Source organism: Chionomys nivalis, chromosome 9 (assembly GCF_950005125.1).
Source record: "Chionomys nivalis chromosome 9, mChiNiv1.1, whole genome shotgun sequence".
NCBI lineage: Eukaryota > Metazoa > Chordata > Mammalia > Rodentia > Cricetidae > Chionomys > Chionomys nivalis.
In genome coordinates, this window is record NC_080094.1 from 23,970,064 (window position 1) to 23,987,010 (window position 16,947).

Below are 16,947 nucleotides of genomic sequence, written 5' to 3' on the forward strand. Positions count from 1 at the left end.
CTTACAATACTAAATGAAACACACCAAAGTTCTTCAATCAAAGAATGTAAGGATTATTATGCTGTTGGGTCTTTGTTGTTGAGACAATGAGAACAAAAAAACTTACTGGAATCTAAAGCCTACAAGATGAATGGATGTGTCGTTAATAAAGAAGAGGGTTTCTGCGGAACCAGAACGTCTCCGTGCCCTCTCCAGTTAATGTCAACAGAAACATAAGACTGGCCATTAAGTTTAGTTCTTTTAAAGAACAATGTGGTTGTGCACATAAACCACTTACTTCCTGTTCCATCCAAGGGGAAAGTGTGAAAAACAAAAGGACAGAGGGAAAAGCATCCTGCGGTGGTGAGGCCAGGGTGAAGCCAGCCGTCATTTCTAGCTGGAAATGTCTTGGAGTGAGGGGATAGGTTCACTTGTTGGCAGACACCTCCTGCTTGCTGCTGGCCTTCTCCTCCTTGTCCTCCTCCTCTGCCACTTCCAACTGTGCAGGTGTGTCTGCCTCACTATCTGCCCAGCAAACTGGAAACTTATCAGCCTCATTGGCAATTCCTGCCAACCACCAATTTGCTGAGTTGAGCACTTCCCTCAGTCTTTCACGGCCCCACTGAACCATCCTGCTCCACGCTGCTCAACTAACGTGGCCGCTCTTCTCAGCTGAGTTCAGGAGTCTCCTCAGCAGCCACTCTATAAATAGGTTTCAGCTCTCCCTAAAGAAGCCCCTCTGTATTTCTTCTTTTGAAAAATGCTCATTCAATAATTTTACTCATTTAGTGATTGAAAGATTTGGGGGGAAAAGATTAATTTTTTAGTTCTTTCTACAAGCTTGACATTAATCCTTTGTTGGAGGCACAGCTGGAAAAGATGCTCTCCCGTCCTGTCTGTTGTCACTTCACTCTGGTCATCTTTCCTCTGCCATGCAAACACTTTTACATTTTCTGTCATCCCATGATAAATTATTCTTAATAATATTTAACCTGTTAGAGAACGTGTGTGTGTGTCCATATATATGATGTAAAAGGGAAAAGGGAAAGAAAGTGGTGGGTGAAGGACAGTGAGCGGCGTTAATAAGGTCAAAGCACCTGAATCTGGATGCCATCATGAAACCTCCACTTTTTACAGTCAACACGCTAATGAAAATAATCTGGCTGGTGAGAGTAAAAGTGAATGTATTATTTCTATTATTAATCCTCAGTGGAGAGAATGAGGCACAGTGAGGTTAAATATACTCTTGGAAGAACTGGAATTGGAAATTAGGAATTCTGACTCCAGTCAACAGATTTGGCTTTAATCTGGGAAATATGTGTTAGCAGTATCATGTCTTCCCTCTAGTGGCCTATTTGGGAACTGACCAGCTCCTGCCAATCAAGCCCAGGGCTTGTGCCTTGCCTGGGTCACCCACCATTGCTCTTCCTGGTTAGGAAAAGGGGCGTCTGAAGTGCACATAATGCCCATTCTCTGTTCGTTCAGGGTCTGTAGGTGAGGGGTAGGAGAGAGATGCATGGTCTCACAGACCCCAGGGCTCCCCGTCTCGGTCTCTGAGACTCTCCTTTCTCATCTTTGCTCCAGCTCTTCCCTTTCCTGGCAGATTAGACAATCTGAGGCATTTGCTGCACTGTCCAAGTTCTGAACTTAGATTTGTCTGCATTTTTTCATGGTCACCCGACGAGGCAGGTGTTACCCTTGTTCTCGGGCTTCAACAGTATAGACCCATATGCCTACCATGCCTACTCATGGCTGCCCATCATAAAGGTCCTGGGATCCTTCAGCCTCTGAAGTCAGAACTTTGAACCTTCTGGAATTCAAGAAGTGTTGCGATAGTATTAACTGTCAGCTCAACAGAATTTATGACCACCCAGTCTAGTCGTGCCTGTAGGGGACTGTCTTGATAGAGGTTAGAGACTCCACTCCCCCCCCCCCCCGACACACACACGCTATGGGTGGCACCAATCCCTGGGCTAGGTAAAAAGGCTAGCCTAGCTCAGCATGTCTTCATCACCCTGCTTCTTGAGAGTGGCTGCAATGTGACAGGCTGCTGCTTCTCTGACTTCCCATATGATAGATGGTCATTGTGAGGTTTGAGTCTAAATAAACCCTTTGTCCCTTCAGTTACATTAGTCAGACATTCCTGTCACAACAACTAAGATGCACGGTATCTTGCCCTTCCACTTGTCCCTAAGCAGACCCCAAAGTGAACCTTACACAGAGAGAAAACGGCTTGGGGGTATATTTCTCACACAAGAGAGGAGAGTCAGGTGCAGAGGCACAGCTAATTGGGGTTCAGGGCCAGGACTCTGTGTGGCTTTTTCCCCATCATCTGTTTAAAACATGATGCCCACCTCTTGGTTGACACATCTTCCTGGCATGCCATTCCTCTGGATGGAACCAGCATCGGCTTCAGATGGTCCCAAGAGTTTTCAGGACTGCAAGTCCTGCCCACTGTCTGAACTAAAGGGCCATTCACCATCCTATCCCTTCTCAAGCACATGCCTTTGGTTTGTTCTTACAGAAGGGTCCTCCTGAAGCAGCCTTATGCTGACATACATGTCTGTCGATGCTTTCCCCTGGTCAGCTTCAGTAAGTGAAAACCCAAACTCTAGAGAAATGACTGGTAGGGGGTGGCTGTGTAAAATCACTGGAGAGAAAGGAGATCAAAGCCAGAGTCACCCAAGCTGGTGCCAGAGAGTCCCATGGTGACACTTAATTGAGCATTCTTATCACAGTCCTGTCTGGTCCCATCAATATCCTACAGGCACTGGGGTTCACTGAGTATCTGTATCTCACACCAAAGAGACGAGAAGACATAAATAAGAGACTTTATACATTAGAAGACACTAGCCACCATGAGGAATACTTGTCACAGTTTGGATTTTTTCTGGAGACTCCTCTAGGTTCTGCTCTTCTTCCCCTCTACATGTCCCAATACTCTCAATTAGATAAAAGTCATCAGGAACCAAGGGTCCTGAACAGATGGGAAAAGGAGCCCAGAAAAAGAAAGAATGGGACTCATAGAAGGGACACAGGAAGTTGGTGACCGTGGTGGTTAATGCCGATCATCAATATGACAGAGTCTAGAGCCACTACTGGGTCTATCAAGTAGGTAGTTTATATGCTGAACTAATGGAGATGGGAAGACCCATCCCAAGTGTGCTGCCCATCATTCTGAAGATGGATCCAAGACATATTCAGGACAAAGTAAGAGAAACACTAGCATTCACCTTTGCTTCCTGATTACAGACAAAATGTGACCCCAAGCTCTTGCTGCCATGCCTTCCCCACCATAATGGATTGTACCCTCAAACCAAAATAAACCCTTTCTTCCATTAGTTGCTTCTTGTCAGGTGTTTGGTCACTGCATTAGGAAAAGTAACTAACATATCGACTGAACTGGGATTTAAGTCTGTCCCTAATGCCCAGCTCAGTTCTGTTCATCCCAGGAACTCCATCCTAACACTTAACACTATGGGAAAAAAACTATTTCAGAAATACCCCTATAACAAGAGTCACTATGAATAGGAAAGCCTCAGAATGTTATTGTGATCATAATTGCTATGGAGTGAGTGTCCCGGGAACCTCAGTGTCACATTGGTCACTGCGAAGAATATTGTACAGTGAAAATCTTAATGACTAAAGTATAAGATGACTCAGAAACCTTGCTAAGGCACCGAGGAGTGTACAACTCCAATAATTCTCTTTAATATGGATCAGCGAATAGTCCTAGAAACCCACTTATAACCTAACCCCTCTAGAATGGGCTATCTCAGGAACCCCAGTGTAATACTGTAGAGTTGACTTTCCAGGAGCCCAGCTGCGGTAAGGTTGATCCAGGCTTGGCTCTATGGCTTCATGATTTTATTTATACCTGTTTTCAGTATTCTTCCCATGAGGTATTCAACACTGAAGAGGGAGGTGGGATTGGGGCATTCCAAGACGAATATGAAAAATAAAACTTACTTTTAATCAGCCAATTGATAAAAGAGGCCGGGAAGCTTTTGTCCTGGAAAAACAAAGCAAAAATCAAAAAAACTCACAGCAAGTGTATACCTACTGTGAGCCAGGCTCGATGTTCCATGTAAACCTGATACCAACTTTGCAACATGAGGATAACAGACAGAAAAAAAGCAGACTTGGAGATGAGAATGACTTTGCCCGGGCCTAACAGTGAACGGTCACAACACTGTTCCTAAATTCTGGACTCCAGACTTTGCCCTTGGACATCTGAGGGCTGAGAGGCAGTGGACTATTGACCCCGAGATCCAACCTTGTAGAATAACCCAGGAACTTCCCCAAGTTCCTGGCCATGTCCCAGCCTGGACAGCTAGGGTGGGGAGGATTTAGCCAAGGCCACCAGAATGACTGCCCCAGCACCCTGAAGGCTCTGTGTATGAAGATGCCAAGAAATAAACTTGATTGGTTTTTTAAATCAATGGCAAAACAGAGTAAGTCAATAGTTTTATAGTTCCTACTCTGCTTCATGAGTGCCATGCCCTTTCTCACTGAATCATATTTACAGTACTGAGCACCATCAATTTAATTACATGTTACTTAATGGGCCAGTAAGACATTATAAAACTTGCCAGTTAAACTATGCTTTCCTGTTGAATATAAGACACCAACTCGAGGTATGCTATGACATAGGGAAGCACGTATCCTGGAAGAGACACGGTGATAAATGTGTGGCTATGAAAATTACTCCATCTGCCACAAGAAAACAGCGGTTCAGATGTGAGGGCATGGTGCTTGTGGCTACACAGCCATTCAAAATCAAAGCTCAGGCTGACTCTCTTAATGGTGCAGCTTGGACACATATCCCAGCCAAGGAGACCTCAGGTGGGGAGACCTGGGTCCTCTGAGTTCTCAACAGAACTGGCTACTCATACCTTAAAATCCATGTGGTAAGAGCGTTCATATAGTAGAGGCTGTGGGGTGCTGGTCAGGTTGTTGTCTCCCACCATCCCGAGGGAAGCAATATCTGATGGAGAAAAAGAAGTAGGAAGCAATGGAAAGAACTCGGAAGACAAGAGACATTCGCCTGATGAAAACAGAGGCTCATACATCTCCCTTGTCATCCCTCTCACAAACAGGTGTGTCTAGAAGAAAGATTAATCCCCAGCTGTTGAGTACGCACTGAGGACACAGAACCCCACCATCATCCACTAGGGGTGATGGGTGCTCTCGGACTGGCAATGGCAAGCCACCTCTCCTACAAGGTAAACCTCTCCCTTCCCAGGCCCGCCAGACTCCTTCCTTCCCTCCTACAACACTTGCCACTTCCCTTCCACTCCTCGTTCCACTCATCTGCCCATTTTTCCTTCCCCCTTTATCCACCTCAGTAGCTTACTTATCCCTTGACTTGGTCACAGTCCATCCCACCTCCCCTTGTCTTCCTACTCGTCTGCTAACAGACCGTTCCTTCCATCTATCACTTATCCATCAGTAATGTATCACGTGCACACTACAACGCCATTGCTCTTTGTCCATCAATCCTTCCTTTCCCCTTTCCTCAAATCCCTTTATTTCTGTTTCCTTTTCCCTTCCATCCCCATTTGTCAGTATTCTATATCCCTCCATCACTCCTTCTGCCTTCTACTATGCACCGCAACCCCACCCCGTCCTCCTAAGTGTCCGCCACTCCATCTTCTTCCCACTATTTTCTGTCTCTCATTCCACATTTCTTCTTTTCTGTTCACTCATGTCCACCACATCCTTTCCTTCCCTTTCCATTTCATACACCAGTAGAGTTTATTTGGTCGGGGGAGGTCTACTCTGTCCCCAATCTGGACTGTGAGAGAAATGGAAGGGCAAGTCCCCCTCAAGGAGCTCCAGCCTACTGCAAAAGACAGCCAGGAAATAGACATTTCACACAATACAGTGAATGATGACACACCCCAAAGGTTGTAGGGGTCCCGAGGAGGGGCTTTGCTGGGAGAGAGCTTTAAAGGCTTTGAGATGAACCAAACATGGCGATTACACTGGAGGAAGAAGGGATATTTAAGTCATCAGTAGCTGGAGTGGGAAGCCCTGCAGAACTCAGCCATTATGTCCTGAAACCTTAGGAAGTGTATGGAGGCGACTTGGGTGCTCCACTGAAGGAAGATGAGGGGAACACTAGGGACTTAGCTTCAGAAAAGACCTTAACAACATGCCCTGAGGTGTGCAATTGATCCCTCAGGAAATGGAGATCTGAGTTGTGGCTCAGAGAGGTCTGTCTTCAGCTGTATAGGAGTCGGTGTTGTGGCTACCGTAGCAGGCAATACGACAAAGCGGAGCGCAGCAACAGCTCTACTTACTTCTCAGGATGACCAGCTGTTGGTTGACGATGTAAAACCAGAATCGGACCACTGGGCACAACTGCAATACAAAGGATGGGAGGCCTTGCTAAGAGGGTACTTGTCCATACCTGATGAGTATTTACATGCTGAATTAATCCTTTGTAATCTAGGACACTTTGCAGGACGAGTCTTTCACATAAGATGGAGAAAGTCTATTGTAAACATGTCACAATCTTCTTCTTACACAGACCTAAGCTTCCTGCTACAATCACCTCTCAAACGTTGTCTCTTTGTCTGTCCCTTCTTCAGAAGCAGGGGTCTTGACAAAAGACAGGAAAGAGACTCTACACAGCTCAGGCATGAAGCTGTCTTATGCCCACATGGGTTAGTCCTCCATCCCGCTAGCTACAGAGCCTTCTCCATATCTCGTGTTCAGGGTCTGTTGGGGCCATGTTGTCAGACTTACTATGTTGGGCAAGGACATGCTCAAGGACCACTTCATCATCGATTCCATCATTGAGGAGAACATGCTGAGGAAGGGAAAGGGAAACACTGATGATGATCATCACTGCTGGGGCTTTGAATACTGTGCTATACAATCTGAAAAATGATTATGTCTCTGTTGTTCCATCAGCGGTTCTCCACCTGTGTGCTGTGAGCCCTTTGGTGGCTGAACAACCCTTTCACGGGGTCACATATCAGATATCCTGCATATCAGATACTTCTATTATGATTTAGAACAGTAGAAAAAATTAAGTTATGAAGTAATAATCAAAATAATTTTATGGTTGCAGGTCACCACAACAAGAGGAAATTATTAAAGTGTCAACGCATTAGAAAGGTTAGAACCACTTTGTTAAATTAAACAAGTATCTGTTTTTCAGACCTCCCCCATGAACCTAGCTTAGATCTCTCAGGTAGACCACTAATGTCTTTTTAAGATTCCATTTTCCCACTCTTTCTCTAATCCATCCATGAATTTATCCATACATGTTTGTCCTCACTTTTCTTCCATCCATCCATCCATCCACTTCTCATCCAACCAGCTTTCCCTTCATCCCCCCTCATTTTCACTCCCATGATTTTTCCCAGTGTGTCTCCAGGAACAACAGTATCTAATAGCTCAATATGTGCTGCAGAAATGCATGATGAACATAAGGCAACTTCTTCCCTGAAGAGCTCACACAGGCATGTCAGGAGATGACAGGCTAGCATGAAAATTGATGTGGCAAAACTCCTACCCAGCATCTTTCCATGAGAACTTGGAAAAAGGAACACCCATTATACTCCACAAGTGGGTACTGTCAGGGAGGTCTGTGTTTTGGCCCACAGGAATCCCGTTCTGCTTGGGATTCCAGGATCCTTAGACAGAAGCTTGACTGGAAAGAGGGAATTAAAACTAGGAAACACTAGTGGTATAGTTCGCTAGCATCTTGGTCAGATACCAGGGAAACTGGTAACTACTCCATGCATAGCACCATCGCACACCATGTTCTGTTTGCTGGTACCCAGTTTTCCTGGGTTTCTACCTACCCTGTCTCAACTTGGATCCCAGTGAATACTGCTTTGCAGCTCTTCACGGAAAATGAGACTTGACCAGGCTCAGTCTGTTCCAAATTCAAGGGGACCACGATGTTCACATCCACGGTGGAGCCACTGAGAAATTTGAGCATCCTGGGTGCATGGGAGAAGGCTGTTAGATGTCACGTGCATGTCTGGGAACACTCTAAAGGTTTCACAGGAACTTGCAAAGAGGGGTAGATACTTGTGGGTGAGAGGTGACTGATAGATATACTTCAAAAAGGATTCCTAATTTCCTATGTCTAATTTTTATTTGTTTTATTATATATAATACATAAAATCAATAAAATAGCTTATTTGAATAGGTAATGCTTATCCATAGCTCAAGACTCAAAGATAAAAAGTGGTAGTGAAAGGCTGCCCTCTGTCCTGTCCACCAGTAGCTCTGCTGAACTCAGGCAGCATCACCAGTATTAGTATCTTCTCCTGGAGTTACATGTGTGCCCACAACCATTCACGTGCAATGTGTGTGTATGTGTGATGGTGTGCATGTGACGCTGTGTATGTATGATGGCAATGATGATGATGTATGTAAGAGAGAGAGAGAAATATAGTGTATGTGTGATTCAGTTTGTGTGTGTAGTGTGTGTGTGTGTGATGGTGTGTTGTGTGTGTGTGTGGTATGTGTCTGAAGCTCATGTATTTGGATTGGCCCACCAGTCACTAAGCTTCAGGGATCCCTCTATCTCTGTCCTCAGCAGCACCGGGATGACAGGCACAGATCCTGGCCCAGGTCTGAACTTGTGTCGTCAAGCTTGTGTCACAGGCATGTTTCCAACTGAGCGCTCTCCCTGTCTTTGTGTGTCATCTGATTGAATGTCTCTGAGGTCCTATTGACTGTTCGGTAAAATGGATGCAGTATCTCCCTCCCTTAGAAATCTACAGTAGGAATTGAGAAGAGAACTCAAAGGAACTACCACCCAGAACCCGGGCTGTGTGAAGTACTCAAGAATGCTGGACACATTTTGTCACTATTGCCAGGTCTCTGTAAGACAATTTAGCAATGTTTATCAAAGTCTATAAGTTACAGGGTGGTGATGTAGTTCAGTAACTGAATGTTTGCCTGGTTTATATGAGGTTCTGGGTTCAACACCCAGCACAGCAAATAAATAGCTAGATGACAGATAGATAAACAGAGAGATAGAGGGATAGAGAGATAGAGAGGGGGGAGATAGATAGATGATAGATAGATAGATAGATAGATAGATAGATAGATAGATAGATAGATAGATAAACTATGAATTGTACTCATGAGACTTTCTAATAATTGGAGAGTTGACAGATTCATTACTTGAACTGATCGTAGAGTTATTCAAAAGACTGTGTGGTGAACAATCCAATCAGTCGCAGTACAGCTCACAAACACCATGCTGTGGATGTAGCAAGGAGCATTTATTATCTTTCAGAATGGTTGTGGGAAAAGAACGGAAAAGACACCGAGATCTTAAAGGCCACTGCCTCTTCCCTGTAAGATTGGAGGCTGTTTTCTTCTGCATTTTAATTTTCTCCCCAAGTTTGTTTCAACACAGACTCAGAATGCGGCAGAAAAGCAAAAAGCTTTCCTTGCATTTCTGTCCTTGCCATCCCAAGAAACTGTATACATATTCAGACAGTATCAAGATCTTTTGAAAATGCTAAGAAAAACCAAAGACTACCAACAAAACTTCACTCGGTATCTCTAGGACTTTCCTCCGCTTGCTTTTCTCACCGTGTTAGTTACTTTGCATCACTGTGATCAATTGTCCAACAGAAACAGCTTGAGGCAGAAAATGGCGTTTTGACCTACAGTTTAGAAACATTTCAATTTTTTTGCTGGGGAAGGCATGGCAATGGGATCATATGGGGGAGGGCACTAGTTCATGCCATGGTAGAGAAGAGAGCTGAGGCCGCTGGAGCTCAAGGACAGGCTGTGATCTTCCAAAGCCTGCTTCCTGTGATAAACTTCAGTCTGACTCCTAAATGTTCCACGGCACCCCAAAACCACACCGGAGTTCAAAGAGTGAACCTGCAGAGGACAGTTCCTATTCACACCATAACATTCCTCATTTTGCTCACCCTGAAAAGTTGATGGTCAACTTGGTCTGAAGTTCAAGTTCAAGGCTAGATGAGGCAAAGACCTTCCATGACAATTGGACAATATCGAAGCGGGTGACATTGAGCCTGCAGAAGAGGAACAGTGAGGTGAAGCAGAAAAGTCAGTTTGGTTTCCTTAGCTCTCCGCTCAGGTTGTAGTGGCTGCTCTTCCCTCTGCTCCATGCCTGTCCCTCCTTAACCTTGATTTCTGTTGAGTCCCATTCCTACAAATCCTAAACCAGGGAAGCATCAGCCAGTAACTGTCTTTGCAGTTGATTAAGATGGTAAGAGAAAACGCAGATACCATGTTGAAAGCCTCATCTGGTAACTATGGGATTATCTTGAAACAAAGGGATTCTTTTACTCACTGGGGGACAGGTAATAACTAAGAGATAAGTGATCAGAGCATCTGTGATATGTTTTCCTGGTGTGACTTAGAATATAGCAGAGCTCAGACAAGCTCACATAAACCCAAAAGTTGGACCACATTAGAAAAACACTAGGCAGTGACTAAGGCTTTGGAAAAGCAGGTGGTGACTTCCCAGTGCCAACTTCTTAAAGAGAGTTAATCAGACCAAGTTTTCCAGGAGTCTGGAACCATCCCTGATCAACGCTTTATAGAGTTGTTTTATTGCTAAAGAACTCAGACTCACCAGCCACTGAGTTTCCCAGAATTCATGTTCTTCAGAACATCATTCATGCCAGAGAGACTTCCATGGCCACAAAGGCCTCCCAGGGAGCCCTTGCATATCAGGCCTTCCACAGCCTTGGTCCCTGCTGCCTCTAGGAGGTCATTTTTGATACCAAATGATAGACTGCCGCCCAGGAGAAGCGTCTGCAACTCTTCTCTCTCCACGGCTAGATTTTGGTTGTTGAGAATAACAGCGCTCAGCAGCCCTTCCTGGCTCAGGATGTCCTGGTTGAGGACAGGTGTTGACAACTATTGGTTAAGGAGGTTGCCAACGCTCTCTAATGGTGCCCTCACATTAATTGTGATGAACTGATGGAGGCAGCCCCATAATCCACTGGAACCTTCACGTGGACAACACCTTCAGATGGTACTTCCCCAGCAAGACCAGAGCAGTTAGGGCTACCAAGCTTTGATCCAGGGTGGCAGGCTACAGCTCTCTCCAGACAGAGGTTATAAGGTCATAAGAGAGCATACTGAACCTCTGCCACATTCAGTCCTCCTTCTCTCACAGCTTTGAGCCCATTCATATCCCCTGATATCCAGACCCAGGTCAATCTTGAGTTATAACTTTACTTTTATCAATGCCTTCCAGACTCTGGCACATAACCAGACAGGCTAGTACATATGATACGGGATTTGCCTACTCACCCCTGGAAACCTATAAGAATCAGAAAACATTTTTTTGTCTTATCATTTTGAAGAAAAGGTCCTCTCTCGCTTCAAGGCCAAATTATGGCTGCCTGTGACCCTAATGATATCTCTCTCCAAAATGCTCCCCCACATCTGAGACTCACCACAGCTGTGATGAGCCTGTGACTCTCCTTATAAAGCTCATCCAAAGGTAGTTTCCTGTCAGCGCCTTTCAGTGAACCTGCTTTAATTTCTAACACAAGGGTGATCTTGACTTAGAATTTGCATAATCTTTATGTAACCTACAGCCCGAGGGACCAAAACCAAAAGATAGCCTGAGCCCAAACTAACAGTGACTACTGAATAACCATTCATGATCAAGATTGATTAAGGCCATTGGATGAACTCAAATTCAGGAAAACCGCTCACTAATCCTGTTCCAGATTAAATAGATCCCCAGAAAACCAAGCTCCCAAGTGACCATCCCTTGACTCTCCATCCTAAAGCCATAGTGGATATTTATTGGTCCTGCTACAGACTGATCAAACCTTCCATAAAACTGATCCAACATCACCTTCACCACAACAACCGGAATGACCTATCACCACCAGTCAGGCCATTTGTTCAAACTGCTCAGACTGAGCCACGTCACCAGATGACCCAATCCCAGGCCTACCATTTGTTGACCCTGCTCCAGATTAACCTGGGCCACTGGATAACTCAGCCCCAGACAGACCAGAGCTACCACCTCGGACCTGGAAGCACTTCTTGGATGAGCATCATAACAGTAGCCCTTGCCTGTGAAGTTCGTGACATCTCCCACTGAAGGGCTGGACTATGCTGAGCACTTGTGACCTTAATATCCAGGGCTGCTTACACTCTTTTGACCCAACTGACCAAAGGATACTTGGCTGGTGATGCCACTTGTGTCCAGGGAGTCTGAAACAGTGACCTTGAGATTATCAAGTTCACTCACACTGTTTTGGTTGACTTCAGGGACCTTTACAGATGAAGCAATAGTCAGAGGAGCCAGTTTTTCACTGTTGGCTCCAAGATCAACATGTTCACTTTTATCATCAGTGAGAAGATCTGTAGACAGTCCACTATCGTCTCCAATTCCAAAGCCTGCTGATACAAAGACATATGGTTCAGTCCTGGGACACAAGCTCCCATTGGGGTCAGGAAATTAGGTTTTCAACCCGAGGCCACTTGTGACCGTACCCTGGAGCCAGCTTCCTTGCAAAAGGAAAACCAAGGTTTAGTCTTGCACCTGAGCTCAGAAGGCAATGAAAAGACAGATAGAGGACCGCACTGGGTCATCCAGGGTGAAGAGAAGTAGCTGCTTTGGCTGCTCACAGCTTCCCTGATCTTGATTTACACACACACACACACACACACACACACACACACACATTTTATTCTTCTATTTCAATGTTGGGGATGAAACCCGGGGCTTTGTTAATGTTGGGTAAGCACTTGTTTCTAGTACTGGGCTATATCCTCCTACTTCTATATCTTGGTTGGCTTTAGCAACCTAGGAGCCCCAGAGGATGTCTGAACTCATAGATAGGACAGCTCTTCTCCCCTTTTAATCAATGTTTTCCCAAACTATATATTTTCCTTTTGTCAGATGAAATTTCTGTTCTTTCCATCAAAATTAGACCTAAGACAGAAATTTCTCAAGGAATGTGGCTCAAGGTGAGAACTGTTCAGAGATAATGGAGCCAGGCTGTAGACCCAGAAGGTAGGAGTGGTTTATAAAGGCTTGGTCATAGACCAGAAGCTGTAAGTCTGTGTTGTGTGTTCGCTTAGTAGCTGCTTAAGCTCTTGCCTATGTTCTACGTAAGGACTGCTTTTGTTAAAAAAGCATGGACACCTCACTTGAGCCCACAGGATAGAATCCTGGCCTGGCATCTGGGCTTTTGACTTTGGCTCAGACTCCTGTTTTCTGCCTCCTGGACTTGTCAATCATCTGTCTTCCTAACTTACCTCTTTACCCTGTAAGGTTGAAGGCACAGGGATAGGTCGTTGTCTTAAACTGGATTCCAGGAAGAGCAAGCCTCAAAAGACAGACCCTCTGCAGATGAGAACCACTGTCTATGAGTGGGAGGCCACACCCCAGAGCAGAAGTGATGTCTTGTGAGAACCAGATGAATCTCCTTGAGTAATGACACCAGTAACAGCTTCAGAGCACTCTACAGAACCAGGATTGAGACAAAGACAACTAGACCACACCTTGATCCTGAATCTTCATCATACAGTCCTCTTGCCCCTTGCTAGAGCCCTAAAGATGAACTTGTGGGGAGCACTAGACTCCTTTATTTGTTCCTTTTGAAATGCGTCCATTAAATCTCCACTCTCTGCTTTGCTCACCGTTGTTCATGTCTATAATGAGCATATTGTGGCGGTGGCTGGACCTACAATATTGGGGCTGCCAGAACTGAGGCTTTTGCTCTTTAGGGGAAACTTTGGTCATTAGAGCTGAAGGCTAGAAAGACCTACCTGGGAAGCGGGTATAAAAATGGAAGACTATGTTGAGACAATCAATAATGGAAAGTAGTTTACATCAAATAGGTGATCTGGATGACAAGATGTGGTCCAAAAGGGACAAGATGTCTCTAAGAGAGAGTACAGTGCCTCCAGAAGCTTTCAGAGACACTGGCAGATCTTGTTATTCTGATGGGTCAGCTACAAGGAGAGATGTCAGTTTGTCTTTTGGGATGTTTCCTTAGACATAACTTCCAAGAAGGTTGGGGTTGCTCACCTAAGCTGTAGCAGGATGAAAGATGTCTCTTGTTAAACAGCAAGCCAAGGAAGAGGAACATCCACAAGAGTCTCATGTTCACTGTGAGCACCTGTGGAGACAACAGCTGATGAATTGGATACCACTCATCTGTGTGACTCCAGAGTCCTGGGGCCTTGCACGATTCTCACCATCACTCTTCATATGGATGGGCCAAGCCTCAGTTTCCCTGTCTGTAAAAGCAGCAACTTCTTATTTTCTTTCCATGAAAGTTCCTGGCACGGGGAAGTCTCCACTAGGCAGTGAGCTCCTCTGCATAAGTAGTTAAAACTGGGAAGTTTTTTTTTTCCTTCAACTTTGCTATGTGACAATTAATATCAAGTTCTTTTGTTTGTTTGTTTGTTTTTGTTGTTTTTTGAGACAGAGTTTCTCTGTTTAACAACCCTAGCTTTCCTGGAACTCACTTTGTAGACCAGGCTGGCTCTGAACTCACAGAGATCTGCCTGCCTCTGCCTCCAGAGTACTGGGATTAAAGGCATGTGCCACCACCTCCTGGCAATATCAAGTCCTTTTAAGACAGAATTCAAGGAAGCAATGAAGTATTGGAGGTAAAATGACCTGCCCAATATCACACAGCTTTTGAGTGGCAGGATAAAAATCCAAATCCAGGTAGGCTGGGCCTAGGACCCAACTATGTTCTAACAGATGAATTGGCAGAAGTGGATGGATACAGAAGCTACCATTTACTGAGAACATAATCTGCACTAATTCCCATGCTATGTTCCTTTGATTCCCTACTTAGCAGAATTAAATCCTTCTAACAACCATTGGACGAAATGGAAGCAAAGTTGTTTGGCCAGGGTCCTTCAGTGGCTAATGACAGGGCTAGGGCACAAGAGTTGTAATTGTGTGAATTCATTCTTAGCCTCTTGGGCCAGAAGGTGAGGGAGGGATGCTGAGACAGGTTGAACTTTTCAGAGATGATCACACAGTAGCCATCTTCTCTTTTGTGTGTGCTTATAACATCACGGATGCTTCTTCCTCCAAGAGGCAGGTGCTATGTTCCCACTCCTAAGTCTAGAGCAGGGGGGATTGTTGATTGCTTCAAAGAATGGAACACACATAAAAGATATTGTGATTCTGTGACTATGGCATGGCTTCTGTTCTCTCTCTTTCCTTTTTCCTCTCCCTCCCTTGTTTGCTTGTTTGCCCTTCAAACTCACATAATGAGGAAGTATAGGCCATGAGGAAAGAGCCTTGGCCATGATGGAATTAAATGATCAGGTGTCTTAAGCAGATGACCAGCCACCCACATAAAGGAAGGGAGTTCCCGGGCACAGCCCTTCTGTTGCTGGGTGGGGAATGGGGTCATTCTAATCCCACTTTTCACTATTGGGAGAAGCAGGTGCTTACATGCTAATGCGAAATAGAGTTGCCTGTTGAAGTTTCAGGCCCTTTTGACAAGGTTGGTTTGATTGGTGCTGTGTCTGTAGCCTCTGAAGCAAGGTCTAGCTTACAGCTCTATGAACAAGAGGAGAGATTGGAGCTCTTGAGTTTAATATGCCATCAACTTGTTCAAAAATTAAAAATTGGTAAAATCTTTTGTAAGACACACATGTCTTACACTCATCTGTCCTGGGACTGTTACCTTGACCATTAAGCCTAGCCTGTGAGGGACTGAGCCAGATGGAGGAGGAGGTATCCTCAGTGAGTCTGGAGGGTGAGGGGAGAGAGCAGAGTTCACCCAACCTGGGGCAGGAGGAAGATGGACTTGGAACAGTAGGATTAAGCATGTATCTGGTACTACTCAGAAAGTCCTGAAGATGTGACCTTAGTCAGGATGAGTGCAAATACTGGAAGAATGGGTTGTGGCCCTCTTCTGGCCCAAACTGCCAATGAAGCTGAGGGCCAGGGGCATGACAAGTACCTCATTAGTCTCTCTTACAGACTAGGTGAGAGATTACAGAAGAGTGAGCAAGAGCACAGTCAGGAGGATGTATTTGGTGCCATGGTTGTAATGGTAAAATTGCTGCGGCTCTCGGAGTGGCTGCAGCAGCAGAAGCACTGCAAGTCCCCAAGCAGCAGCAGTGGGCAGTGGGTCCCATGATCAGCCAGTCTCAGGGCCACGAGTCCCAGGCAGGGAGCTGTGTGGTGGGTGAGAAACCTCAATGGGGCAGCCAGTTCCACAATGAGAGATGGACAGATGGGCATGCCAGGAGACCATGCCCAGGTCTCTGATAGTGGCTGGTCCCAGGCAGGGAGACATGTAGTAGGCAAGAGACAGAGACATGGATAAGCCATGCAGAGTGAGGTTGGATATTTATTTAGTGGAATACGAAGGGGAAAGGAAGAAAGGGAGAAGAGCAGAGAGGCAGGGAGAAAGAGAGAGAGAGAGAGAGAGAGAGAGAGAGAGAGAGAGAGAGAGTGAGAGAGAGAGAGAAAGAGAGGAGACAGAAGGGAGAGGGGAGAAGTGGGGAGAGACAGAAGCTGCCTCTTTGAGAGGGAGAAGAAAGCAGGGGCAGGGGCATAGCTTGTCTCTTAAAGGGACAGAGCAGTCCATTACAATGGTGCCCCCTGTAACAGACAGAGACAGTTTTTGCTATTTAAAAAAAAAAAAAAAAAAGCCCACAAAGGAAGTCAAGACCACAAAGGGGAGCACCCACCCACTGAGACAGTGGGGCTGAGCTATTAGGAGATCACCAAGACCAGCTGGACTGGGACTGAAAATGCATGGGATAAAACCGGACGCACTGAATATGTTGGACAATGAGGGCTGCTGAGAAGCCAAGGACAATGGCACTGGGTTTTGACCCTACTGCACGTACTGGCTTTGTGGGAGCCTAGCCGGTTTGGATGTTCACCTTCCTAGACCTGGATGGAGGGGGGAGGACCTTGGACTGCCCACAGGGCAGGGAACCCTGACTGCTCTTTGGACTGGAGAGGGAGTGGGGAGAGGAATGGGG

The 16,947-nt window shown here is 45.5% G+C and overlaps 1 protein-coding gene across 1 annotated transcript; it reads right to left on the bottom strand.

The window, feature by feature from the left end:
- Positions 1–406: 406 nt before the first annotated feature.
- LOC130881501 (uncharacterized) lies at positions 407–13,624 on the bottom strand. The gene is made up of 10 exons (XM_057781107.1): positions 13,615–13,624; positions 12,149–12,366; positions 10,574–10,860; positions 9,903–10,007; positions 7,800–7,940; positions 6,733–6,796; positions 6,285–6,345; positions 4,875–4,966; positions 3,949–3,991; positions 407–504 (listed from the first exon to the last, which is right to left on the bottom strand). The coding sequence occupies exons 1-10, from the start codon at positions 13,622–13,624 to the stop codon at positions 407–409; spliced, it is 1,119 nt and encodes a 372-aa protein (XP_057637090.1).
- Positions 13,625–16,947: the final 3,323 nt, after the last annotated feature.

Excerpts from the sequence above, each read along its gene's own strand:
- LOC130881501 (XM_057781107.1), bottom strand. Across the intron at positions 10,008-10,573 it reads TCTGGGAAACTCAGTGGCTG|GCTCAATGTCACCCGCTTCG; the intron begins GTGAGTCTGAGT and ends CCTCTTCTGCAG. Across the intron at positions 3,992-4,874 it reads CTTACCACATGGATTTTAAG|GACAAAAGCTTCCCGGCCTC; the intron begins GTATGAGTAGCC and ends TTGTTTTTCCAG.